We start from the raw sequence: 27,473 nt of genomic DNA, 5'->3' as shown, positions 1-27,473 counted from the left end.
CACTTCATGACATACAAATGCAGCCTTGCTTGAAAGCTCCAAATCCAAATCGCACTAGACTTCATAATAGCCTACTACATTGAGGATAGAAGACAGAAGATGGTAACAAAGATAAGTGGTATATGATAATATGTACTTGGAGTTTCACCAGTATTGATGATCTCGAATTCGCTCCAGTCATCGGAACGCCGTAGAAGCAAAAGCAAAGCTTGTTTCGCTCTCGCTCAATCTCCCCATAACGCCTGGCAAGTCAAAGCTTGTTGCCGAAGTTTGTAAAGTACAGAAGCAATATCGCTTTTGCCCTGTCATCAATGATCCTAATCTCGTTCCGCGATGGAAGGGGGACGCAAAATTATCGTGGCCCGTCCTGTACTTGCGTAGCTCCTCTTTCCATCATATAAGCATGTATATATATGCCCATTCATGGAACCGATTATCCATTACTCGTGATGGAGATTCTCCCGACATTTGATCAATATGACGTCTCAGAGACATCTTATGCAATGTCGTACTCCAGCTTCCCCACGCCTAATCCGACAGTAGGTGACGTTTCGCTTCCTTGGCGAACTCTGGCAGTGTCGAGTGTTGGATTGAAAATTTGTTGGACTTGTGTCGTCCTTCGCTTGTTGTTGTTTAAGAAGGATCTGCCTGCTACCTTGGGTGAGCACTCGAAGGCTCAACCACAATCTGGGGCAAATCTCGAATTCGCAGGCTCGGTAGCTGTGGGACACCGCCTACGCCCCTCGTGGACCGCATGGACGCCCTGTTATCGCTGTTGGTATTCGTCAAGGGCTCGACGCTGCTGAGACGCCCCTCGCTGAGGTCGCCGCCCTCACCCACACTATCCATCATGTCCGCCACCTGCTCGTCCAAACGCCGGTCCCGCTCGACCGTTGGCCCTGTGCTGTACTCGGGCGGGGGCTCGTTAAAGAAGACTGGTGTCGTGGCGCCAGATCTCGGGTTGTTATCGTCCAAGCTGACATCGTCGTAGCCCGGGGGATCGTGTCGCGGGATCTCCACCTCACCCAGGTCCGCCTCATCGATGAGCTCGGGGCTAGAGCCCGCCCGCGATCGCGACCGGAAGCCAGGCGAGTACTGGGCCGAAAGTCGCTGCGGCGTCGTGGCGCCCGACCGCGGCAGGCCCGCTGAGTGCAGCGGGATATCTAGGTCCTGGTTACTGTCCCAGCTGAGGACAGAGCTGGCGCTGCGTTGGCGATGGTGGGTGGAGAGTGACGGAGAAGCATGCGAGTTGAACGACGGTGCGACGCTCGCGGCGTCCGATAGTAGTCCTACTCGATCGCTCTCCGTGCTGTTGGCGCGTAGCCGTGTGCCGTCGTGGTGTGCCACGCCCAGATCTGCGTAGCTGACGCTAGACACGGCCCGCTGGCGCTGGGTCTTGAGACGCTCGTGCTCGGCGCGCAGTTCACTGATGACACTCGACTGGCTGGCGGCTCGTGCCCGCTGCGACAGCTCGGCCAAGGCAACCATATCACCACGGGCCCTCGCCTCTCTGCGAAGTCGTCTGCGTTCCTCTCTCTCTGCGATCTCGGCTCGTCTCGCTAGACGAATCTGATATAGTGTTTCCATCTCGGTCTCTCGAAGGTCTTCGTCGTCCCGCTCGTCGGATCGCTCCAGTACCATGTCCACGCCGTCTCGCTCACCTTCCCGACCCAGTACTTGCTCATTATCGTCGGGTTTGTTTCGGTAGGCGGGCAGTGTCATGATAGACCGTATTGATATGTTTCGATTAACTCCATTGTCGTTCTGTTGCGATGCTGCAACGGCGGCATCAAAATTGGGAGGTACATTCCTAGTCATCATAGAAGACTGATCCTCAACGTCGCCCGCATGGCGGTAACCGCCTTTCTTGCTGAATGGCTTCATTTGTTTACCACGACCGCAATAGCAGAATATTATCACCGAGAAAACCACGACAACGGCGACAATTCCAAGAATCTGGTATCATTGATTTACGTTTTAGTGTAAGGTTCTAGTACAAGTGCACAACGTGGGTAACTGCTCGCAAGGGCTTACCATGGGGACTTTAATGGCAGAACCACTCGGTGTTTCCATTTCTCTGCGGAAAACATTCAACCTCTTTGCACTGGCGTCGATACCCTCGCCGGTTTGCACCGGAATGCCTATCCGGTACGGCACACGCATCTTGTAAGTGGTTGTGCGATACAAGTCGGCGGCGCGGATTGCGAGCTAAGTTGGTATGATAGCTTTCCGGGGCGGGGCGTGGAGGCAGCCGCCGTGCCAAAGCTCAATCGCGTAATTGATTTGGGGTGTTTTTGGTGGGTGGTATAGGCGGGAGTGCGGGATTGCTAGGTGTAAGTAGCCTGCGACAACCCGATCTTAGCTGGTTGAAGCGGCGATAGTCATGGCCGACGGCAATGGATTGGGAACGGAACGTTGGATCCTCGGAGGACGAGCCGATATAAAACACAAACCAGCAGGTTCAAAGATTACTGACCGGCCAAAGTAAAATGGCAAATTAGGTTGTTGAAGGGAAAGGTGGGAAAGAGAGGTTGGCCTTCGGACGACTACCTAAGAAAGGAAGAGAGACGTGGAGTAGGTACTGGGTAGGCGGTAGGGTAGCACCTATCGAGAGAGGCTGAAATGTAAGGGCCATCCGGCAACGATGATGCGCAAGAGAGACATAGAGTGGGATGGCTCAGATGGTGCCTCGCAATGCGTCCCCAGTCTTGCCCAGTCCCGTTCGTCAGCCGTTAACCTTGACTGTGGCACTAGAGTAGGGCCAAGTTGTCGTGCGGTTGGCTGCACGCAGAGATCGACGCCCCATTCTGCCTAACCTCGTTTTCTTGGTGGAGGGGTGTGTGCGTGGAGGGGGTGGTTGTTCGTGTTCACTGCACTGTCACTGCTGGCTGGCTGCTGCTGCTGCTGCTGCTGCTGCTGCTGTCACTTTGTTAAGGGAACAAATGCTCGACGCAGGGAACCGAGAGACGCCTACTGAGACGCCCGCTCACTCTCGAGTCTCCATGTGCATTCTCACTTGGCCATTGCTACTCCTACAATACATAGGCTTCTTTTCCTTTACTTTTTCAAGCAGTAATCCCGGTGGAAGGGTACTGGTAAGGGTAGTACAGTACCTAGATCAACTAGATATCTTGGCGTTGTACAAATGACCGTCCACCATTGATCCTTGATGACAGGGAATATACGGCTATAAACACATGATGCGATGGGATTTCTTCTGCGGCGCGCAGGCAGGATAATTGCCGTTGTGTCTTAAGGTCTCTGAAACCAAATCTCGGGCTTATCCGCATAAGAAGCACATCAAACTTGTTGCGTCTGTCTGAAGATCTTCCAAGACCAGTTTGATTTGACAGCATCATCAGGACCACAATGAAATCATGATGAATAAAGCAGTGGCTTCTGTGGATTATAGCGGCTGCTGCTATAGCCTTCAGCCACTAATGGAGGCCGGAGCATGGCGCAGATACCAATACGATGAAATATACGATACATGCGCGGCATCGATTGCTGGGATCGCGCTCCTCCGGAATCGATGGGGTCTTCGCTTCGACCTAACTTGCTAAGTAGAGTTCTGGAACCTCTGGTTGGCGATTGATTGCTCGCAGCGTTGGGTGTAACTCGCCGTAAAATGACATGCCACCGCACATCACGGGCAAACAGGCAAAGCACGGCATTCGTGATGTACATACTGCATCCATGTACTCCCTACTCCGTGCATACCTGCCTGGATTCTGATCGATTCAACTGGTCGTACCAGGCCGACGCGAGCTACTGATAACAACATTGTTCCAACTCTCCGTCGCATCATAACCATCTCGATGCTGGACCTGAATATTCAATGAAGAAGTCCCACTAGCATGCACTAACCAGCCAGTGCCTCAGCACTAAGTGGCCGTGATTGCCGCTTCCAGCACCCAGCTTGCCAGACGGGGCAAACGGGTCGCCAGTGGAGGGACAATAAATTTACGTGTTGGGCTGGCGTTGGTGCTGGGCAAATGGGGAACCTGGGAACCTAGCATTCGGCTGTTCCCTCTAGCATCATCGCGGTTACTGTTTAGCTTAACCGTTGGATGGGATGGATTTTGCCCATTGCGCTGGGGATGGGGTTGATCGGCCCCCCAAGTTTTGTGCTCTTTGATACATGCCTAATGCTAAGAAATCCGCAGCCGGGCTTGCTGCAATGCAAGAGAGGGAGAAGGAGGGTATCATCGTAGGGTAGGTTAATTGCCTTATTCCCCCTCTGTCAGGGTGTCGCTTGTGCAGGTTGCTTACCATTCCTACACCCCAGGCGGGCCAGGCAGCGCTTAAAAACACAGAGGGGCGAATCTGATGTTTGCTGTTACTGGCAGAACAAATGCCAAATCATCTGCATGTGGGCGAGTGCTGGGCGAGCTTGCAACGACCGCACCGACCGCACTTTCCTACTAGCTTACCTTTCTCTCTCTCTCTCTCTTCGGTTCCTGTGCCGCAATCGTGCAGCGTCCCTAATAGACCTTTGACCGCAACTGGGTCGAATTTCCGGTTAAGTTTCTCCAAGCAGTTACGCAGTGGATGCCTTTCCATAGCCAATTGCCTAATGAGGTTGAAATCTGCACCAGGCACTGCACCAGGCACCATGACAATTCCCGTGGGGCAGCGGCTGGACCAGGTCCGACCGACCGACCGACCGACCTTTCACTGCCCCGATTTCAATGCACGAAATCTCGGTGGGCTTCCCTGTTTTTTACAGATGGCGTGTGGCAGGGCAACCAGTAGCCAGCTACATATGTAAGCATCGTTTGAACTACATCGTGGCAGCGCAGAAGGCAAAAGGGTATCAGGAGGGGGGCTCATCATTTGTCCTTCTTTGTTTCTTCTATGGTCATCTTCGTCTCTCTGGTCTTCCTCCGATTGCACCGCTTTTTGATTTGCCCCTTTCGCTCATTTAGACGGGCGTTATGGATATATCAAACGTAAAGTAAGCTTACCGTGACAATTTCTCGGGTAGGTCGTGGACTCAACGACAAGCGAGTGTCTCCGCTCTGATGTCCCTTATCTGACTAACAACTGGCGCTGTCCTGTACCTGACATACCAAAATGAGCGACTGCCCTTCCCCCACCCTCACTTTCAGCTGGCTCCAGATGAGGTCTTAGACATGCATCATACCACGAACCAATCAGCAAAGGCACAGCGCCACGTATTTAGCTACTGCAGCTCTTAGTGCTGAGTCGCCGGCGGGCCGGAAGCCAGAAAAAAGCATAAACGATTTGAGATAGACAGACAGAGGGAGGGGATTCATTGAGCTGTCCATCTCAAAGTAGACTGACTCGAACTCATAGTGTCTATTCATTGCCGTTCTCCCAAGGAGAGAGCAGTGGCTCGCTTCGTTGCTTATAGTGGCATGGCTGTATGGACTACTGTGGCTACGCCGCAGGCAGCTGATTACATACCATAAGGCATAAGGCTGATCACGAACAAGCCTGCTCCACAAACAAGTGGCTTTGCGGTAGGAGCCCATTGACACGTCGTCGCCGCGTCTAAGGATTCCGACCGAGAGCCCTAAGAATGTCAGCAATTAAGGATCGCGAGCAGCAACTTTGCGGGGTATCGTGATTCCCGTGCACCAGGTCGCGGGATTGCCGAAGCGGCCTCGAGCATCTCGTGGGACGTAGGACTGACTACCTGTACCGAGGTGCGAGAAGTAATGATATAGATGCGTATACCCAGGGTAATACAGAGGTCCCAACCGGATGCCGCTGAGCTACAGCTGCTTCGCTGCATGTAAGCGGCCCCAGCCAGCTACCGATCACCATGGCGATATCTTAAACGTCCATCCCGGCGAGACGAAAGGATGCGGGCGGGACATAATTAGATCATGCTCGGCTCATTCCAGTATGTATGTATATTAGTTTCTTCACCACCACCTCAAACACTCCTGCCTAAGTGGGGGCTGCGCCGCCCATAGTGTGGCATTGCATTTCGCTACCTGTATAGGTGAAGCGAGGCACAGCAAGCATTGCGTAGGTTCTCTATTGATATATGCATTAGGTTAGGGCTTTACATTGGACTGATACTGTGATACCTGATACCACATGGAGTGCAATGTACGGTTTCGTCTCGTGGGTTCCCTTTTTCTCCCCTGATTACTATGACGGACTTCGGGCAGCGGAGAGGCGTTTTTCCCTCGACCCAAACTTGAGGCGTAGCAGCAGCTTTTTGGTAACAAACAAAGACTTTCTTACTGTATGCGATCAATCCGGATGCGGATCCCCACGCGCAACAGGCTAGCCGGCGCAGTCTGATGGACGGTGGTTCCTCCGGGATGATCAAGACCCTGGTGGCTTGGGTAGGAGGGAGGGTGGATAGAAATCTTCCGAGGACAGATGTGATGCAGGGGTTGTTTGTTCGTCATCAAATTAGACACCAGGTCTCTTCCCTCCCTCCATCTCCCACACAGCCAGCACGTGGCACATCGGGCAAATGCTCCTACATATGGAGTACGCGCCGGAGTAGACACACCGTGGGGGCCGAAAATGAGATGCATGGTACTTCTGGCCGATGTTGCAAGCACCGCCGCTCGGCTAGGCAGAAGCCACAAGAAACAGATAAGCCTCGCGAATTGATATCAAGATGCGTCTCTCAATATGACGTTGGTTTCTTTTGGTGTTGCAGTGGATGTCGGATCTCGGTTCAGAGTTGGGTAGAAGTCAGGAAGACAGCCGGTGAACGAACTACCATCCTAGCCGAAGGATGTAAATGTATGTTACCCTGTTGTCGACTGGCAACTGGCAGCCGATCAAGGCTACCTTGGGCACAGGCACATGGACCCCCCATCGGAGGGATTCAATGCAGACGATCAAAGTGGCCTTCGGAAATGGAGGTTTGGAGAAGGATGCGGCAAGTCGACCCGAAGGATCGATCTTCCGAGGGAAAGTCTACATGGGTGGAAGTTCAAGCAGCCATCCGGCGGAAGGTTATGTATCTAGGTATATAAGCTCCCTGCATCTGGAGTACCCATATTCAACAAGGATGATGGACAGTGGCAATGAGTATTTGGACGGACGCGAAGGGCGAGATGCCAGGAGACTGAGGGAACTTGATGCTTCATACAAGAGAATGTTCCATCTCTTCGCGGACTGATTAACAAGCACATACGAAGAAGAAGAAGCTGAGCGGCATACCCCAAACTATTACAAGGTATCACAAGATCAGCATCAACAAGTGTAGTAGGTAAGACGAGCTTCTCAGGCAGTGCCCATAGAATGCAACGTTCCCCCCCCGTCAGACACAAATTACATCAAAATACAAACAGCTTGGCTAACCGCGTGCTACGTCGCTCATGGGGCCCCTGATGTGTAGAAAGTCCCAATCTTTTCCGTGGTGTTATGATATTCCAGTGAATATATTCCTTCTACCCTCCTATGTAAACCCATACCTATAATGAGCAAGTCTCATAATGGCGATACGTGGTGAGCAAATCAGATATGGCGAGTATATAGTAGCCGAATCAAGAATAGGAAAGTGTCACATTTGGTTAAGTAAACCCCGCTGGTTTCAACTAAGCGTTAATAAGTTCTTCATTTTCTCTATAGACACTGTCCAACATTATCTACAAGATTTTGCCGAACCCTTGTTTTCCTAGTATTTGTCGTACCATGATATTGATGCTCGTTGACGCATATTCGGTCGTTCACTCAGTTGGTTAAATTGACTGAAGACTTTTACAGCCTCTTCAGGATGTCCTGGACGACCTCCTCGGTCTTGGCGGTACCGCCCAGGTCTGGGCTGAGCAGCTTGCCCTCGGACAGGTTGCCGTCGACGGCGGCGTAGATCTTGGCGGCGGCCTCCTCGGCGCCGAGGAACTCGAGCATGAGGGCGGTGCTGCGAAGGGTGGCGATAGGGTTGGCAATGCCCATGCCCATGATGTCTGGAGCGGAGCCGTGGCAGGGCTCGCCGATAGCAAAGCCCTCACCGACGTTGGCCGAGGGCACCAGGCCCAGGGAGCCGACGAGGGCGGCGGCACCGTCCGACAGGATGTCGCCGTACAGGTTGGGCGCCACAATGACGTCGTAGGCCTCGGGCTGGCGGAACAGCTTGTACACCATGCTGTCGACGATCTGCTCCTCGACCTCGAGCTTGCCGGCGAACTGCTCGGCAGCGAGCGCGCGACGCGATGTGGACCGGAACAGGCCATCCGTCTGCGACAGGACGTTGCTCTTGTGCGTGATGGTCACCAGGGGGCTCTTGTGGATGCTGGGCGCACCGGCGGCACGGATCTTTTCGCGGCGCAGGGCGATGTCGCCGGCCATGGTGGCGATGCGGAACGAGGCCTTCTCGGAGATGCGCTTGATGGCCTCGGCGACCTTGCCGGAGCCGTCGGCGGCGTCAAAGGTACGCTCGTCCTTGACGTAGAGGTCCTCGGTGTTCTCGCGCACGATGACCATGTCGATGGGCTTGGGGGCGGTGACGACGGTCTTGACGGGGCGAACATTGGCATAGAGGTCGAGCTTCTTGCGCAGGGCGACGATGGGGCTCGAGTAACCCTTGACGGCCGTCGAGGGCGAGGAGACGGCGCCGAACAGGGCGCCGTCGCACTCGTTCTTCAGGACCTCGACCGTCTTGTCTGGCAGGGCCGCGCCCGTCTTCTCGAACGTCTCGAAGCCCGCGTGCAGGTCCACAAAGTCGAACTTCAGGCCCAGCGACGAGGGTAGGGCCTCCAGCAGGCGCCGACCGGCCGGGATCACTTCCTTGCCGATGCCATCACCGGGGATGAGGCCTGTTCAAAGCAGAGCAAGGTCAGCTACAACCCAGAAAAAGTGGAATTACTCAGACCCCAGAGCAATGAGGACGCATATGTCGTCATTGCCATGGGTAGTCGGAATGGACCTACCGATTCTCAGAACGCGGGAAGCCATTGTTGCGGATCAATTGCTTCGTAAAGATTGATGTGCGGGATTGGAATCAACCGCCAGCGCAGTGAAGCTCTCGCCATGGCCAGAAAACTCCCACCTAGCTAAGCTCCTGTGTCGGCGCTGCGATTTTGGCTTTTGGGGAGTCACTAGTGGGGGTGGCTGCAGTGGTCTGACTCGAGCAAGGCAGCAAGGTAAGTATTACATAACCTACAGCCCGCCGTCAATAGTTTCTCCCAGTCGGTCTGTCGCATCGTGCAGTATCACGTAAAATCATGTTCGCGATGGGCTGATCCCGCCCAGGCCGCTGGATAGACACATTTGATGCAGCATTAGGCATCTGCTCAAGTAGAGTAGTGCAGGGTCATATGATTGTCGGACTGGGCGTTGGTAGAACGAGCGCGAACATAAGTTAAATTGACTCCCAGCCTCCAATCTCGGGTGGCACTAGCCAAAAGCGCGAGATTGGAGCGCCAAAACACGTGGACGTTCAGGTAGCTCGGCGCGTCTACGATCAATGTTGCCAAACTGGAAGAGGGACATAGATGGTCGAAAGACGGGTGCGATGCGTTCATTCATCCCGATGCGACGTCATTGGCAATGTCCCGTAGCTCTTCTACACATCCAGACCTCTTAAGGCTTCGTGTCATGCCGCCTGCAGCAGAGCCAGCCAGCCCGGCTTTTGTATTAGTAGGGTGAAATTATCAAATACAGGGGATACGCTGCTTGCCGGAGTCGGAGACAGTTCCCCTGGCGAAATTGAATTCTAGGGTCCTCAAAGTTGCAGGGGTAGATATGTGCAAGAAGCAAAAAAAGATATGCATGATGTGTAATCACCGTTACCGATGATCCGATCACTGTAACCTCCCGCGACACGTTGCAGACAGCTTGACCCTCAAATACGGCAAGCAAGGAGTCCGTCGAACGGCATGGAGGAGAGACAAGATTGAACGGACAAGACCGAAGGCAGTGAAGGAAAAGACTGGAGAAATCTGAAACTCGGGGCTATGTACAGGGCAGAATAGGGGATTGCGGCAGCCATCAGGATTGAGGCTTGTCGATGCAATAAGGGGCAGAAAGCTAAACAAATATAGAATAATAAGCACTGCAGATTGCGTCCACCTTGCTACATCTGCGTTTGTCGTGTTGTCGTCTACCGCGTAGCACACATGCCCAAAATCCATAATATGCCATAGGTTGCAGCGAACAAGGGTACATGTCCACCTTCTGGTATGTCCTCGCGCAGCGCAACGGTCAACCAAGCAAGTCATCAGCCTTCTTCTCGATGTCAATCCGGGGAAAAGGGATGGGCTGAGATGCTATCGCTCTCCCATGCCAATAGAACACGTGCTTATTCGTTGGGTTCCTTGCTTTGCCGGCTGTTGTTACCGAATGCTGTCACTGTAGATATTGCTTCTGCTGCCAACGACTGGCAACTTCAGTTAGGTTGTGCCCGGCGTCGCGGCGCGCGTCTGCTGCAGAAATCGAATATCCAGAACAGGCGCCACCTCTCTTGGCCCGAAGTCTAATCGGTAAACAAGGCATCGTCAGAAGCAAAACGACAGCCAGAAGTTCCAGTCCAGTCCTTGCCACCGCAGCCAGAAGCTCCTGACGTTTCCTCCCGACGGGTTTCTTTTTTTCCTGTTGTCGTGTTTTGAGTCGTCGAGAGTTTCACAGTCGCAATACACGCTAGTATGTTCTCGACCAACCAATGGACGCGGTCGGTCATGCAAGCCCCTGAACTCGATAGTTTAGGAGCACTAGCTGCCCCCCATGAAAATATCTCCCCTAATTTTAAGGGACCCGAATTGGGAGACATCCCACTTGACTGGATTCCAGGATGGGGCCAGTTTGATCATTTTCCCGTCGGACGGACGACGTGCGTAGCATAATTGACACCTATGTACAATACAAGAGAGGGATGTTGATAATATCCCGTCGACCAGCGCGCAGCTAGCTTTTGCCTTGCCTTCTTTCTACTTTTTCGCCTTATCCGCTCGCTGTTGGCTGTCTTGCTACTCCTACTCACTCTACATATCATCAACTGCCACATTGTCTCGTCCCTGAGCCCACTCCTCGGATCGACCACTAATCAGCCTAGCTTCACCTGCCACCCTGGCCTGAGCTTTTGCTACCTCCGAGGCTCCCAAGTTGTAATCCGCCAGAGGAACGCCCATTCATCCCATCTTCTGATTCGGTTTGACTGGACAACCAGCACGCGAAATTGGCCCGAATACGAAAGACAACTGTCCGCCTTTGAGCCAGCCAACAACAACACATACGAACAACATCAATAAAAAGACGACCAGATCCTCTTCTGGGGCATCCACGACCAGAATTAGAGGGAATGTATGTGAGATCGCTTCGCGCGACTTGCTCTTTCCCTCGGTGACGACGAGCTACAACTCGGACCGTGTTTTACAACCTGATCCAGCAAAGGAATTATACGCTTTCGCGGCCTGCACTTTCCCACTCCTGCTGAAGGACTAAGCGCGCCCACCCCCCCCAAACCCCAGCAAACAGACCGACAAGAAAGAAGAAAGGTGTTTAGGCAGCTCCTGCTTCAAACGCAATCATGTCGGGCGTTAAGAATCTGCGTGCCATGTTTGAGCAAAAGACTGGCGACAGTCCGCCAGATCGAGGGCGCTCTCCTCCTGGTAGCGCGTCTGGCAGCGTTAAACTCGGTAAGTTTGCCCTCAAGACATCCATACCTACCACGTATGCCTGTTTCCTCAGGAGATGGATGCGCCAGCACCTTCTTGGAATCCAATCTCCTCCTCGGCCCCCAAACCTCCGAAACATCGCTCCTTTGACCTCAAATACCTATTTCTTCCACTGGAACAGCATTGTTGTTGGAAAGGTTGTGGTTTGATGCGCACGCTCTTGCTAGGACGTTTAGGGGCTACTTGAATGAGTAGACTCATAAAAACGTCATCTTTATGTCAATCGCACCAACAGTCGGCTCTGTCTCTTTGTTATTTTGACTTTACATCGCTAACCAAATTGCTTTTTACTCAGCGAACTCCCCAACTCCCTCACAGTCTCCCCGACCTCTCTCCAAAGTACGGTTAAACTTCGTTGCCATTGAGAAGGACGGACGTATTGGCCTGCAACGCGAACCCAGTCGTGAATCCGCGTCGGTATCTAGCCGCAGGCCCAGCAACGAGAGCGAAACCACCACACCAGCTCCAGTCTCCGAGAAAGGCGACGTGTTTTCTGACAACATGGCCCATAACGCAGTTGCATTCAGGACGAATTTGGCCGCCGAGCCGATTCCCGAGTCTCCCAAGCAGGCTGTTACTCCTCCCAGTAGATGGTCTCCTAAGATCTCTCCCAAGAAGGGCACGCAGACTCCAGACATTGTCCCCAACTCGAATCCGGACAAGATAACCGACGAGGAAGAGACCAAGACCAAGCTTACGGCTGCTGACCCGACTACTGCGGCTGCTTTACAGCCCAACGGAGATGACGCCAAATCAGCAACGAACGGCGTGGCAAAGAACGGAACACCCTCGAGCAAGACCAAAGCGTCACCAATTTCTACTACTGGAAAGACGGCCGCAAAGGCACCCAAGTCACCAGCAGTTGCCCATGCACCCAAATCATCAGTCCGTGCAAGCAGTGCTAAGCCAACCACTCCCAAGAAGGCTGCCGCCCCAGTAAAGAAGCCAGCCTCGCTGGATCTCTCACCCCCTCCGCCACCGGGTTCGTCAAGCCCAAGGTCAAGTCTCCCACTCGGCCTGCCAAGCTGCCCGCCAGCCTCACCAAGGACACAACTGCTTCTGCACTCAAGAATGGTGCTCAAGCTCCAGTCGAACCCGCACCGCGCAAGACACTGTCTCGAACATCGGGCAACCACCTCACTGTCAACAACGGGCCCACACAGCGGCCTCACAGCAGAAACAGTGCGACAGCAGCTGCCGCGCCCCCGAAGACCCTGAAGCGCCAGAACTCCACCATCAACCGCACACGGCCCAGCATCGGACCTCCTCCGAAGCCCATGGCTAAGGACCACCCGGTGACAAAGAAGGAAGCACACGTCGATGAGAGTTTCTTGGCGCGGATGATGAGACCCACTCAGGCCAGTGCCAGCAAGACGACAGAAAAGGCCCCGATAACGCCACCTAAGAAGCACAGCGTGCCAACCGCCGTCAAGAAGTCATCTGCGGCCAAGGATGGCGAGTCACACGCCAAGAGAGCAACAGCCAAGCTCTCGGAATCGACCAAGGCCAAGGGCAGTCCCGCCGCCAAGAAACCGGCGGCAGCGAAGGGACCGGCCAAGGCTGAGCCCTCTGCTAAGGAGGTTGCTCCTGTGGCTGCTCAGGCGACGAGCGCTGAGGTGGCTATTGAAGCAGCGGCCGTGTCAAAAGATACTGCTATCACTCCTGTTGTAGAAAAGTCGGAGCCGCAGGCGGTGGAGGCGGTTGTCGAAGCAGCGGCCGCGGCGTCATCCGATAAGGAGTCGCAAGAATCCAAAGAGACCGCCGTCAAGGAGCCCGAGACGGTGGAAGAGGCGAAGCTGACGAACGGCGCCAACGGTGCCCAAGAGACGTCTACTGTTCCAGTCGTTTCGGCGAACCCCCAGGAAGTGAAGGATGTAGAGGATGTCGTTCAAGACGCTCCTGCTTCCAAGTCTGAGGAAAGCCACGTGCTGGCCCCGGCCGCAGAAATCACCCCAGCCAAAACCGAGGAAGACTCGGTGGATGCCTCCGAGACTTACTAGCATGGTAGAGGAGGTCACGACATATCCCGCTTCGTCTGGTAGAACAAGTCTTCTGGACGGGGACGGGTGTTTATTGAAGTCATTTGTTTGTTTTTCTGCGGACGGATAACAGTCCACCTTTATTTGAGGCTCCTTTTTTCACACAACCGGCGTTTCGTGTACGGCGAAGGCGCCGATGATACCTTTACATCTTTCTTCTTACGAGCAAATAGGGTCTTTGTTCGTTTTTTAGACTTTACGAGGACGGGTCGGAGGGGGGAGGGAGTGTGAATTGATACGTTAGGGACTTTGTAAAGAAACCACACATTTCATTCATGAAAGGCAGGGCTTGTCACCAAGATGCTTTCCCCCAAGGCGCAATGAGTAGGTAGCATAGTTGAACCGTGAGTGGATGTATTAGCATAGCATAGTTTAGTCAGAATGGATATATTCTTCTCACGGAGAAAGTCACTCCAAGTTTGTCAAGTTGTGGGCTCCATGGTTGTATTTTTTGACAGCCCTGCGATACATAATTAAGAGGTACTTTTTTTCATTGATGTTTTGTTTGTAGGATGTAAAGCAGGTTTGCACTTTATACAGTAATTGTTACAACTGGTTCTCTACAAGACGTCCTCACTTAGGCATTGCCATACCCGGGATGCCGGTCCACCGTATCGATGAGGACTTTCTTCTTGCTTGGTCTTGTCCAGGCCTGACCAAATGTGAGATATCTTACGCGGGCATCCATCCATCCTGTTCTCAGCCTCTCTGAATGCCTGTTTTTGTGGGGGATTGTCTTCGGGCTCGCTCGTTCAGGATCGTGGGCACCCGCCTCCGGTCCATTTCCTAAGCCTGGAATAGTTGCCTGGACGAATACTCGCAAGATGGACGTGGCTACCAATTCATGAACGAATCGCAAAAGCCAGCGTTGTACTCCAACCTCCCTTTCTCGGCATCCTCCTTCTTCTGACCTCGCAGGCCTCTCCCTTCTTGGTCTCTTTTTTTTTCATTTACGGTCCAGCCCGACAGAGAACCAGCCCACCCATCTTCCGCTCAATGGCCTCACGCACCTCCAAGACGCCCTTGGACGTGCTCACGAACAGGCACTCGCCCATGTTGAGCCCGCGGACGTTGACGCGGCCGTTGGTGTCCCAGCCGCGGGCGACGCGCTCGAGGTCGGGCAGCTTCATGGTGATGGGCCGCTTCGGGGTAGAGATGGCCTGCATCTTGCGCAGGACGGGGGCGTTGTCGCTGTACTTGAGGCCCACCCACAGCCGTTGGCGTGCGATGTTGGCGGTCGTCAGCGGCTCCGGCTCGTACGTCGACAGCGTCTCCGGGTTCGGCGGCGTCGCACCCCACGCGTCACGAACGACAGGAACCCGGCTTTTTGCAGGGCCAGCACCACCTTCAGGTTGTACTTGGTGTGCGGGGCCGACGTCAGGCCCAGGCGGGCTTTGCTGGCGTTTTGCAGGTGGCTGCAGAGGTTGGCGATTGCTGGCAGGCCCATTTTGTTGGGGAAACGAGGTTTTTCGTTTGCGTTGACGGTGGCCCGGCGTGGGCGTTCTGTCGGGACGCGGAATTCGCAGAAGATCGGGGGAGATCTGTAGAGGAAGCGAAAACTAATCTGCGGCGGCGGCAGTCAGCAATTGACAGAGAGCAGCGTGGGTTTGGGTGTTGGGTGTTGGGTGCGTACAGTACAAGTCTACTAGAGCAGAGTCGTCGGCCAGGGATGGGAAATGCGCTCTCTCAATTGCTGAAGCTATCGCCAGCGGATCTCGAATTCCTCCCAAGAATTTCCCGATCGGCGGAAAAACTGCTGGCTCCGTTGGTGGGCCTTTCCCGATTGTTGTTTAGCGGGGGTGCTTCTGACTGGCTCGCGACTGCTGCTGCTGCTGCCCCACTGCGACGGTGTAAGTCATCTCTGAGAGGGCAGTTAAGCGCTGGCAATCTTCTTGGGTTGCTTGGGACTTCGCGTGTCGCACCAGGAATAGCACTCTGGCGGTAGGTAGGGAGGTAGATATTTCGTAGCTCTTCCGGTCGCATGCTTTTTCTGATCTTCATTTCTCTCATTTTGCTCCCTGCTTTGGTTTTGCGTGACAGCTGTTGACCAGCTTCATCTACAAATCGCTTAATACGTACATCGAATACCCACTACCTACCTGTCTCTGCAGACCCCTCATATTACGTTGCGACCATGGCCGTCAGGCCGGGCGAGGAGAACGTTGCGACGCTGTAAGTCTCACCTCAGGAAGTGCAAGATGCGCATTAGCATATTGGACTCGATTGGAGATACAGAAATACTAATGTGAAAGCTCTACAGCTTTGGGGACATCCATTACTTCTACGGCCCTCCAACGGCGAAGCCTCCCCACCACCGCTTCGACAAGGGATCCTACGTCTACCTCTTTGAGAATGCGAATGACCGGCGGGCGCGAATCGAGGTTGCCAACCAGCCGGGTTCCGATGACCAAGATGCATTTGACGGGTGTAAGTCCTTCTTGGCTTCGCATACTTCAAACTACCGTGCCTATCTGTAAGAAGCTAAACTGACATCTTGTTTCCCTGGTATATAGTCTTGGACCATGCCCACGTAAGATATTCCTACAAGCAGCAATGCCTTGTGACCATTACTGTGGGCGACGGCGTGCCTGATCAGTCGCAATGGCACCTCCCGACATACGATCCGCACAACCAGAACAAATACCACTACAAGCTGCACTCGCTCGACATGTACTTCTGGACGCAGAACGACGCCCTGCAGTTCGTCAACGGCGTCCGCCGCGTGCTGCCCGGGTCGCAGGTCGAAGTCTTAGACGAGCCGGGTCCGCCCCCGCAGCAGCAACGGCAACAGTACTCTTCACCGCATCATGACCCGGTGAACCCCTTGGTCAGTAAGCTCGAGAACGCCGTCATCTCGGAGCCCCCGCGATACGGTGCCGGGACTGCCGGCCCTATCGCTGCACCAGCGCCCGTACAAGGTACGGCTAGGTCTACCCCGAGCCAGCATCATCAACAAGGGTTGGGTGTCCCGACTTTCGACCCGCCGCCAATTTCGGCAGTGCACGGCAGCAGCAACTCGCCCGAGTCGCAAGCCAGCTTCAAGCCCATGGCGTACAACCCGGCCGCTCCCGCCGCCCCAGAACAGATCCGGCATCGCGAGAAGACGCCGCCCCCGCCCGAGGACGACGGCCTGGACCCCCTGCACGCGGCTGTGGCGCGGGACCACCAGCCGCAGTCTGTCCCTTACACGCCGGGCTTCGGCGGAGGCGCTCCCATGAGCCCTGGCTACAGCATTGGGGCAGGAGGGCCCCTGAGCCCCGGTTTCGGGGCGCCCCCTTCCGCGGCGGGCCCTATGAGCCCTGGGTTCCCGCCTACCCCCGGTTTCCCACCCAGCGCCGTGGCGAGTCCCGGCTTCCCGCCTTCGCAGTTCGGTAACTTGCACCGCAGCGCCACCATGCCCGTGACCTCGGTCGCCCAGCAGCACCAGCAACAGTACGGCCTCGCCTCTCCCGGCCTCCCGAGCCCAAGTCTCTACGGCCACGGCGGCGGCAGTGGTGCATACCCCGGCTCGCCCGGGTTCGCGCCCCCACCCCCACCTGCCTTCTCCGGTCCTCCCACGTCGACCAGCACGCCCGCGGGCGGCTTGTCGGCACCCCCTGCACCACCGGGCGGGTACTCCAACTACAACTACACCACGAGTTCGGGGGCGGGAGGTGGTACGGACTACTCGATCCACTCGCAGGTGTACAGGCCCACCGAACAGGAGGCGAACAGCCACAAGCACGAAGGCAGCTACCGTCCGCGTTCCGGCGAGGAGCGCAGCAAGCTCGGGCAAAACGCGGATCGGCTAGAGAGAGGCGTTACGGGCATGTTCAAGAAGTTGGAGAAGAAGCTGCTTTGATGTGAAATTAGCTAGCAGCAGCAAAGACAGCACTGCGGAAGGTGCAGTTGTCATGTTATTTATGATTATGAAGGAGCCAATTTAGCGGAATGAAATTGATTTATGGGCAACATATTCTTTGATGACGAATTGGACTGCCTGGCTGGCCGTTCACGTGTGAGTCGCTACGTATGTGTTGGTTCTACGGCCATCAATACTGCTCTTGCTCTGTCCTATCACACCCGCAGCATGTTCACTTTTCGTGTCGATCACTACAACTTACGAACGAAGTAACGGAGTCACACGGCCACGAAAGAAGGGGCTGATATAAGCAATTGGATGGGTTTTTCTTGTTTTAGGTCTGGAAAGGAGAATGTATCTTATTTGGTCAGTGAAGACATCTTGTTTGCCTATCGAGTATGCTCATGTCAAAGCACAGCATGATCATTCGTACTATTGCGTTCCAGGCGATGTATCGGCATGATCTTTGCTTTCGATATCGATCACTATGCCATGCGAACAGAATAGTAGTATGTCGCATTCAAGATTCCATGGTATGAAATGAGGTATGATAAATCCCAAAACTATTATATCCTCCATAAAAACGCCGGCCATGCAAAGTTATCTACAGCCATATACACTAATCGCCATATCATGGACTAACTACAATGGCGTCTAGTGACTCTTCTTCGACTTCTTGGCCTTCTTAGCCTTTTTGTCACCAAACTCCTCCTCGTAAATCTCGGCGGCCGACGGTCCCTCCTTTCTCTTCGCCTTGGAGGACTTCACGCTGACTACCGGGTTTGACTGGCCGCGCTTCGCGGCGGTGGCCACCTGCTTCTCGGCCTCGTCCCAGCCGGGCGCTTCATCTTCGATTTCGTAGCTTAAGCGGTATGGGTTAGTCGTTTCTCCCTCGTAATTCTAAATCAGGGGACTTTTGATCAACTTACTTGTTGAGGGGCAAAGAGTTGATAAGCTCTCTCTGCTGCGCCTTCATGGCTCTTGTTGTTTCATCGCCAGCTTCTTCCAGTTCCTCTTCCAAAGACTTCTCCAAGGGGTTGAATCGCGCATCGATCGTATCATCATGAGCGCTGTCTGCATTCTCGGCACTGACGCCCATGGTGTTGCCCTGAGGCATCTCAGCCTCAACTGCGCCTGCGACAAGCTTCTGGAAGTAGGTCATCATCTTGCGCATGATCTTAATGAGCATTGCCAAGATCTGGGACACCTGGAGACGCAGCTCCTGGGCCACATCTTCGACGTCTTTCCGCTGCAAGCCCAAAGCAATCAGGATGCCCTGCTGCACACCACCCAGATTCACGTGGGCCTTTATCCGGCCACTGAAATACAGAGCAGCGATCTTGGGCAGAAGATCCATAATGACATGCCAGTCAAGCAGACCACTGGCATACGAGTCCAAACGTTTCAAGTCAAAGGGAGCTACACAGAACGGTTAGTGAGAATCATATTATCAAACAGGGAATCGGATTATCTTACAGAGTGAATTGTCCAAATCCGATTTGGTGAAAGGTCGGGGTTTTATGGCCGGGTCGAGCTGAGCTCCTGCGCTGGCGGCCTCGTCGATGACGAGCGACAGCACACTTGGGAAAGTTCGGAAGTTGTATGAAAGCAGTTCCATAAATCGGGTTTGGAAATCCTTGGCAAAGGCACCGAGCCAAGTCGTGTCGTCAGCGTTCTCGAGTGTTCGCAGCATGATGCATGTGTTTTCGCCAGTGAGATCGTTGGATGTTTGCCTCAGATAGACCGGGGCGAACTTTGATCTCTTCCAGAACTTGAGCAATTCCTGCGTCAGTCCGTAGCTCACACCCACATAGTCCAAAGCCGGGTTGCGTCGCTCTTCCAACTTCGAGAACAGGGGTGGCATCTTGCTGATATCTCGAACTTTGATGTCGTCATTAAGTAGGCTGGCATTGGCGAGTTCTGCTTTAGAGGGCCGGTCCATCGCTTCCTCCATTACAGCATCGGCGTCTTCGGACAGGTTCATGAACTTGCCCTCATAATAGCTTACCAGGAGCTCGAGAGCCCGGGAGCCATAACCCATCGATGCATAATCGGGCGACGCCGCAATTCTCACGATTCGAGCACCCGAAAGACCGGCAAAGTTTTCATCCTGGAACTGCCTGCTCAAAGTCCACGGAATCAGATCACCTGCAGCTTGAGTACCTCTGCTAAGACTGTTCAGTACGCTCTCGCGGCTGATCTTTCCTTCGAGCGCAACCTGAATAACCACCAGTGGCTCAGGTAGCTGATTCGCTTTGGTAACCGGAGCAGTCAATACGAAAAGCTCATGCGACGGCGCATCACTCATAAGTTGGAGGTCGTCGGGGCTATTCTTGTAATGAGATGCAACATATAAGGAAACCATTTGCTGCAAAAACTTCTCTGAAACAGGATGGAAACTGAAAAGGGTATCTCTGTTAACATATAACAGCTGGCACTGTGCCGGATCCGGGCAGCCGGTAATGTTGACTTTCGAGCGAGGAAGCGTCGCGTCGAGGCAGAGCAGTTTGTTGAGCCACTTTTCTGTCGGGTCCCCTTGGGCGTAACGAATAGGGGTAGACAAGGTGATTTCCCTTAACGATCGTCCTGCAATGGCTTCTTGGTACTCCCCCTTTGAAGCCTTGCCACTAGATCGATCAGTGACCTCGGTGCTGCCGGTTGTGGCCACAGCTCTCGATTGCTCTCGAAGCTGCTTGATGAGCTTCAGGGATAGAGATCGGCCAGTTCCCTCATAGCCATTGATCGTGGAAGCCATGAAAACCAAGTAAGGACCCATCAGCTTCTTGACCACGGGCAGCGGGATGGCAGCAGCTTCATCAATGACCAGGAGCTCAGCCTGGCCCAAGACGTGTGCATCTTGGGGTCGAATGTACTGAATGGTCTGACGGTGTTGTCGGAAAATGTTGACACGGACGGTCGCCTTATTGAAATCCGGATTCGTACTTTGAATGATGGAGTAGTCGGAGTGGTCAGCATATCCCAGAGCATCGAAGCCCTTGAAGATGAACTCGAAAAGGGTGGTCAAGTTTTCGGGAGACGGCGAGGTGATGAAGATGTTAGAGTACCCGTAGGCCACGGCAGATGCGATTGCGATACCCATGGCGGCAGATTTTCCACGACCTCTAGCTGCCGTCAGGGTGACAGTCTCGCGGAGTGTCTTAGAGTTGGCAGCCTCGACGAAGGTGAGGAGGGCCTTCGCCTGGTCCACCGTCTTGGCCAGTTTGATGAGAGAGCCCAGAACCATGCTGTCCTGGTGCTGTTCTTTGATAGCGTCAAGCTCTAACTGCGCTTCCGTCTTGGGTTGGTCCAGCTCGGGTGGCGGTAATGGCTTGACACCCTTGCCGCCGGAGATGGGAAGGACGTTGAGTTCGTCGTCGATGACCAGGCAGGATTCGCAGCTACCAAGCGACAGGAGGAAACGTTCGTTGAATCGGGCGACAACATCTTGGTGGGCCTCAGTGCGGTACTTGGAGTGCACATCCATGCTCAGATCATACAGCTGTCGCAAACTGCTCATGCCCTTCAACAGCAAGACGACCAGACCTCCACCTTCGACAGTCTCAATGGTCTTGGCCAGGAGATTAGGCGTGATGCCCTCGAAATCTTGCAGTACGACCATCCCAAATGTCTTTCCCAGGATCTTGTCGGTGTCCTTGTAGAATCGGTATTTGATATCATTGAGTGTGACGAAGAGCTCGAACGGGTCCTCGGCGTTGGCTTCGCGGACGCCACGCTTGATGTCCTTCTTGATCTTGGCCTCGCGCTTCTGTCGGTGACTCGTGAAACCCAGGAGCTTCTTCTGGTACGCCCACAACACACTCTTGTTGGTCTTGAGGTCCATTGAGGACATGATGTAATGCAGGTGGACGAGGCATTCCTTGGAATGGTCGCCGACGACGACGAAGAACGATCGCTTCTTTTCCTGCAGACCATTGCGGATGAGCGCGGGGATGCGCGAATCTCTGTGAGCGCAGCACCATTAGTATTGCTGAGTGCGATGCCTTGGAGGCGGCTTGCGAATGAGAGGGTTTCCACCAGATTCTACTTACACAGCCTTACGTCCCATGTTGGCGGTTGGGTATGCTGAAGATCAAAAGCGCATTCGATCGGTTGCCCACTACGATCTTTAAGCCCATCAGAATGCTGCGCGCTTCGAGTCCTCCAAGTCCAAAACTTTTTTGCGGGACTGCAATTCTGCCAGGGCGGTGAATTGGAAGCAGCAGCTCTAAGCAGCTTATGGTGGGGTAGTTCGGCGAATTGGCTCACACGCTTACACCTTAGCTCCCCACCATCGCCTTCACTCCCAGTTGATGCCCATTGGCTCAATCCAACTGAAGCAAAAGGCCAACAAATAGGGGGGACCTTCCAAGCTCTGATTGGCCGTATTGCCCACTGGGCTGATTGTATAACATGTTTTGCTAGGTCATTCATGGCAAATCTAAACGAATGCCTGTCATCCAAAGCGAATGAGATTCAGATCTTCCAGGCCGTATACCGTGACTCACTCAAACATTGCTCAAAGCAGCGGATCCCAATACTCATGTTGTTTGAATCCATATTGGAATGTGACCTACTGAATTGTACTGGGTGTATAAATTGAGTTAGGCTCACTACTCACCCCTGGTCATATATTATTCTGATCATAAGACAAAATGGAACAGTTGGGCTAGAGTTATATTCAGGTAATCATTAGGTCTTCAAATTCAGATCACATCTTTACTAAATATGTAATTCGACAGTGAAGGTCCAGTGACTGAAACGTAAGCCCTCCAGTGATTATCCTCAACGCGTCCACTGCTACCTTTTATTATTGTTCCATATCCAGGTAATTGTAATTGATAAGCAATTCCTACTGGATTCCTTTCTCATCACCCGAAGAAGCAACACCAGAGCTCACCTATCGAAGGAATACCAGTTCAAGAAAAGTAAACATCTTCAAAACCTCAGATCTTGAGTCGTTGAGACATTTTTAAATCGCCGAGAGAATAACCTGTAACTGGTTATTCAGGACGGTAAGTTACTCATGCTTTGAAACCCAACAACAAGCACCCAAACTGACTTGTGGCTCTCAAGAAGATGGACAATTATAATGATGACGCCGAGCCTGCCGTCCATGGGGGCCCAACAACTCGAGCCGTCACTCGAGTCGCCGTCGCAGAGAACGATTCCCAGCACAACACTAGCGGGGACCAAGGAAGCGTCGCCGCCCCCGGCCGCTCACCAGCGGAGAGCTCGGTTATAGGCCCGTGCGGCTCTATACTCGCCGAGTCAGGGCTAGACCCATCATGAATCGCATCCTCAGCGATTCAGCTTTCGTCATTCTTGAAGACGACCAGCAAACTCTTATCCGCGAGCAGATCGAGCAAACTCTTATCCGCGAGCAGATCGAGCAATGCATCAAGGACGACATGTGAGTCATGCCCAATTTGAGTTACACTTCGCAACTTGAAATGTCTTCTGTTCCCCGAAGGTCACTCATGCAGTGCTAATGATGTCTTGGCGGTGAATAGCAACAAGTTCTTTGATGAGAATCCACCCAGATCATTGTATCCTTATGAGGAGAGAGTAATGGCAGCGATTCGCACTGTCTTTTCGCAAAACATTGAGTTGGTCGGATTCGACGACGAAGAATCTGAGGTTAAACAAGCCCATGTGTCCGACAACTCCGAATCGGAGGAGCAGGACAAGCTGAACTAGGTCGACGATAGTTTGATCGACGAACTTATCAGCATAGCATGAGGTCTAGGATGAATAAGCACGCTATGATTATTTTCGCCATTTGGCTCCATGGCTAAGAAGGGAGGGTCCAGGAAGGAGCTACAGATAGCGTCTTGGTTCAGCAACGCTGACAATACTGACATGCTTGTGTCTCTGATTATATAAATTTTGATCCGTCCCTCCCTCTTTTCTCAATACCTAGTCTTGAATTATCCTGTTTCGTGAAATCCGAACAGTATTCGAGCACAACTTAGGAATGTTCACGTTCGAGGATGAATTGGATGGATGTGTGGTCGACGAGCTATTCGATGTAGTTTGAGGCCAGATTACAAATGCTAATCATTTCTTGCGTATGCATTTGATATGTAGATCTTGATATGTAGATCTCAGTGCCATGCTCCTTGAATGCTTAAAACGATGATTGGTGGCATGAGGTATAACATATCGTGATGATGACAGCAGCAAGGTACACCGTGTCTATAAGCTACACAGCCAGATGATAGATCCATATGTGCTATCTTGTTTATAATACTTAAGGAATATGGATTCAGGTTTGCCTTGTAAATTGTGTTTCTGGGCTAAAAGGACATCCCAAGTCTTTTGGCGATTAGTACAGACACAACCCACTACAACGTTTACACCACCTCGGCAACGCGGGAATCTCGGTCCAGCTTAAGCTATCAAAACAATTTGGCATCAGCACGGTGCCCAATCAATTCCTACAGACTCTTGGAAAGTCTTGTCGCAGTCTGTTATAATTGTTCGGTCTCAACTTTGGACGCTTTCATATCCCCGCCAGGGCTGTCACTCGCGGGTGATCCTCACATCGTGTTCGAGCTCTTGCCAGGTAAGAGTTTTTCATATTTGACGCTTAAAGATCTTTTGAGGGAATATACATAATGAAATCAGAAAATTGATACGGCTAACGATTCTTTCGCTCAGTACTTCAACCTCAGTCGGCAGCCTTTGCCATCTCATTCAAGGCAATCGCCCCCCACTGCCATCTACTTGAGCTGCACTTCCCTTGCAACAAACATGGCAGTAAAACCAAAGCTCTGCAGTCGGAAGAAGACCGCAGCCGAGCGTGTCGACCAGTCCGCCCTCGTCATACTGGCGCGCGGCGGTCAGTACCACGGCACCTGCGGTCAAAAGTCCAAAGTAGCTGGCCTGAAGTCTCGATCCCACCAAGCAGATAACGCACATGAGGAATTGGCGGAAACCGCCATTGGCAAGAGCGCATCAAGTGAGCGGGTCACCCATAAGGACGCACTCTCACAATTACAGTCGCCTCTCTTCCAGCTTGCCCCCGAGCTCCGCGACAAGATCTGGGAGTGCTGCGCCGGCGTCTGCATGAGCCAAGACGGCGTCAACTATTTCCTGACAACGCCCCTCACCTGGGGCACTTGCAAGTATCCGGCCCTCCTCATGACCTGCAAGCGCCTCAACCGCGAAGCCCGCGAGTTTATCATCTCATCCGATGTCGAAATCCACTTTACCCGGCTCGGTGTCTTCCTCAAGACCGTAGGCGTCTTTAATCCTACCAGCGTACGCCGCCTACATGTATTCCGCAGCGAGCTAGTCAACCCTTACCTCATGTCCGTCAACTTAGAGAGAGTTATACGCAGCGCCAGCACCATTGAATCCGCCCAGCTCACGACCTATGCCAGCACCAGCAGCAGTCCTTCCCATGGGCCGATACTGGGAAAGTACCTCTGGGAGCGGCCCGGGAGGCATCAGAAGCATGGAATTGATTACGACATGGATTCCGAAGTTAGGCAGTCCCATCCTATCGACCTCATCACCGGTGTATCATGCTGGAACGATCGGGCGGTCGTGGACGGCTTCCACCTTCCCGCCAACAAGTGGCCCCATCAGAAGTGGATGGTTATCCAGATGACCAACAAACGGCTGGCTCTCCACTCCCTCGACCTGACGTTGAACTTGGCAATCCGACGGCAGAGCCAGTGGCAATGCACATACCTCTCCCCAGTGCTCGCAAGAACTTTGGCTAGTGTGATAAAGGATGAGGCGGATTTTCTGGCTAAATCAGAGAACCGCTAGCTCATGTACGGATGACCGAGAATACTTCGTGAGAATTAGACTAAAGTACTCTGGCTGTTAGACATGTAGCCTTAGCAAAGGAAGGCAGCTTAATTCCAACAGTCAATCGTTTACATTACTTACCAGTTCAATCGAGATGGTACACAGATAGGGCCCGTAGGAGTAGCATACAATGCCATCAGACCTTCCACCAGAACCTGCCCACTCGAACTGAAGCTGGTGGATCTCTAGGTGAGATTGAACATTGGCGATTTACTAATAGAACACCATCATGACGGCGGCGACCACTTCTTTATATAAGTATTATTAGCTATTAAAGCTTATATTAAATAACAGGATTATTATAATAGTAATTTATAATAATTAATATATAAAGAAATAATAAAGTTATATAACTTAAAAGTAGATAACTCTTTTAATACTTAAAATATTAATATTATTTTAAATTATTATACCCTTTACTTTATATATTATATAAAGGGAAAAAGAAACTTAATATAAACTTTTATAAGCTATAATCCTTAAAGATGCTTACCTATATAATAAAGTTATTTTAAAGAGTAGAAATCTACCTCTTAAGGTATAACTACTATATTTTAGTTATGATATAACTGAGCTAATAATAAAACTATATTTCTTAGAATCATGGCCAATGACAGTGGCAATGCTGAAGACAAAGCCACCTTGCCGGCCGCCGAGGCTGGCGCCACAGCCACTAGAATCGCCGTTAGAAGCAACGATTCTACCAGTGCTCATCTAAACTACAGATCAATGCGAATCTATGCCCGAATTAAGGAAGTAGAAGCTACACTCGATTGCAAGTTGTCGTTGTCTTCATCTCGGGGATTCACTGCACTGGACCCAGAAACACAAGTTGGGAAACGCGAGGATATTATCCGCGTGAATATATAAGCTCTGCAGCCCCGTTTCTCATCCTTTTATTCTGTGCTATTTTTCGTCCGGGTTTCTCTTTTCGTTTTGTTCTGTTATTAAATTCTGCTGCCGATGTGCTTCTTATACTGACACTTTAGTTACGTATCAGAGATGAGCATATAGATAGAAACCCTCCTCGTATCTTATATCCTTACAGAGAGGCTATTTCTGCTGCTTTAAATTTAAAGTGTGTTATCTATTGGAACACCGACGTCGAATATTGACTGTAGCAGGTGGGAATTGCGGATCCTGTCTAATGATGACCACGAGGGATTAGGTGAAGCCCATGAAGTTTCCACAGAGAATAGCGCTGGAGGCAATAAGCTCTAATATTATATAACTCTATGGTGGCTTGGGTGATGCCAGGTAGGTTCGGTCGACACAGGGTGAGGAGGAAGGGGGAGCCAGTTGCTGTAAAGAAGAACTGTTGACCTGGCAAACATCAACCAAGGAGACTTCCACATATCATAGGGAGTTCAATATCAGTTTTCAGAAAAATAAAAGACTGGCAGTGTTGAGCGAGCAGTGGCGTCGGACGAAGCGAAGACTAATTGAAAAACGTTAAGAATAGCAATATCAAGACTGTTAGACTAAAGTATAAGATGCACGTTCACACTCGTCCGTCTCGGGAATTCGCTGCACTGAACTCTTTAAAGGTGACTTGAGTTAATACTCGGAAGTAATTGATACAGTATATGTACACAGTTATTACTGAGTATATGATTGGTAAATAAAACACTGGGGTCGTTGCCTTCATAACAAGTTCCTTTGGTTTCAAAACTCGCTCTCCATCTCCGCTCCTATCAGCATATTGCGTATATTATTCCGCGCGCTCCAAACAATGTCCTCTGTTGTGCCTTTCTCCCGGAGTTGCCCGTCCCCCCTACATCGTTGATATCGCTCTCGAGATCAACCCGACCTTTCGGTCTGTGGTGGAAGAAGATGGGTGGTGTGACCGTCAGACATTTCGCGTTCAAGCCCGTTGGGTCGCCAAGTCTTGAAGCTCCGTTGCGGCAAAGCGTACCCAAAGCGTTATCAAAGTGGCCGTCCAACCGGTCGACCGAGAGGTCGAACAGAACCTTTGTGCTCCTCTGTAGCTAAGCGCGTAGGCAAAAGTGCATATGGGTGCGCCCGACGTATGTATCCATCGAGTGAACTCGGGGTAAGCCTTGAAATCGACAAGGCCTGTGACTTTTCCAAACGGAGGAACCGTTTCATCGTCCTTGATAACATATTTAGGATAATGAGGCTTTCCTTCGTTCTCTGGCA

At 52.4% G+C, this 27,473-nt stretch overlaps 8 protein-coding genes across 8 annotated transcripts; 4 read left to right on the top strand and 4 right to left on the bottom strand.

The window, feature by feature from the left end:
* Window positions 1–651: 651 nt before the first annotated feature.
* PG998_011349 (uncharacterized protein) lies at window positions 652–1,884 on the bottom strand (the record flags this gene model as incomplete). Its single annotated transcript, XM_066878165.1, has 1 exon — window positions 652–1,884. One exon carries the CDS (start codon window positions 1,882–1,884, stop codon window positions 652–654), a length of 1,233 nt encoding a protein of 410 aa, XP_066727219.1.
* A 5,817-nt stretch (window positions 1,885–7,701) lies between these two features.
* PG998_011348 (uncharacterized protein) lies at window positions 7,702–8,895 on the bottom strand (the record flags this gene model as incomplete). The annotated part of the gene is made up of 2 exons (XM_066878164.1): window positions 7,702–8,756; window positions 8,871–8,895. 2 exons carry the CDS (start codon window positions 8,893–8,895, stop codon window positions 7,702–7,704), a joined length of 1,080 nt encoding a protein of 359 aa, XP_066727218.1.
* Window positions 8,896–11,464: 2,569 nt separating this feature from the next.
* PG998_011347 (uncharacterized protein) lies at window positions 11,465–13,612 on the top strand (the record flags this gene model as incomplete). The annotated part of the gene is made up of 3 exons (XM_066878163.1): window positions 11,465–11,573; window positions 11,953–12,501; window positions 12,555–13,612. The coding sequence occupies 3 exons, from the start codon at window positions 11,465–11,467 to the stop codon at window positions 13,610–13,612; spliced, it is 1,716 nt and encodes a 571-aa protein (XP_066727217.1).
* Window positions 13,613–14,601: 989 nt separating this feature from the next.
* PG998_011346 (mitochondrial 37S ribosomal protein uS8m) lies at window positions 14,602–15,098 on the bottom strand (the record flags this gene model as incomplete). Its single annotated transcript, XM_066878162.1, has 2 exons — window positions 14,602–14,922; window positions 14,946–15,098. 2 exons carry the CDS (start codon window positions 15,096–15,098, stop codon window positions 14,602–14,604), a joined length of 474 nt encoding a protein of 157 aa, XP_066727216.1.
* A 687-nt stretch (window positions 15,099–15,785) lies between these two features.
* Window positions 15,786–17,492, top strand: PG998_011345 (uncharacterized protein; the record flags this gene model as incomplete). Its single annotated transcript, XM_066878161.1, has 3 exons — window positions 15,786–15,823; window positions 15,912–16,078; window positions 16,165–17,492. 3 exons carry the CDS (start codon window positions 15,786–15,788, stop codon window positions 17,490–17,492), a joined length of 1,533 nt encoding a protein of 510 aa, XP_066727215.1.
* Window positions 17,493–18,146: 654 nt separating this feature from the next.
* On the bottom strand, window positions 18,147–21,558 carry PG998_011344 (uncharacterized protein; the record flags this gene model as incomplete). The annotated part of the gene is made up of 4 exons (XM_066878160.1): window positions 18,147–18,354; window positions 18,422–18,911; window positions 18,969–21,454; window positions 21,542–21,558. 4 exons carry the CDS (start codon window positions 21,556–21,558, stop codon window positions 18,147–18,149), a joined length of 3,201 nt encoding a protein of 1,066 aa, XP_066727214.1.
* Window positions 21,559–22,777: 1,219 nt separating this feature from the next.
* Window positions 22,778–23,189, top strand: PG998_011343 (uncharacterized protein; the record flags this gene model as incomplete). The annotated part of the gene is made up of 2 exons (XM_066878159.1): window positions 22,778–22,902; window positions 23,003–23,189. The coding sequence occupies 2 exons, from the start codon at window positions 22,778–22,780 to the stop codon at window positions 23,187–23,189; spliced, it is 312 nt and encodes a 103-aa protein (XP_066727213.1).
* A 1,056-nt stretch (window positions 23,190–24,245) lies between these two features.
* On the top strand, window positions 24,246–25,271 carry PG998_011342 (uncharacterized protein; the record flags this gene model as incomplete). The annotated part of the gene is made up of 1 exon (XM_066878158.1): window positions 24,246–25,271. The coding sequence occupies one exon, from the start codon at window positions 24,246–24,248 to the stop codon at window positions 25,269–25,271; it is 1,026 nt and encodes a 341-aa protein (XP_066727212.1).
* Window positions 25,272–27,473: the final 2,202 nt, after the last annotated feature.

This window comes from Apiospora kogelbergensis (assembly GCF_038363985.1).
Source record: "Apiospora kogelbergensis strain CBS 113332 chromosome Unknown utg000007l_segment0_segment0, whole genome shotgun sequence".
Taxonomy (NCBI): Eukaryota; Fungi; Ascomycota; class Sordariomycetes; order Amphisphaeriales; family Apiosporaceae; genus Apiospora; species Apiospora kogelbergensis.
Note: the sequence above shows the minus strand (reverse complement) of the source record. Positions and strands in the feature narration are given on the sequence as shown.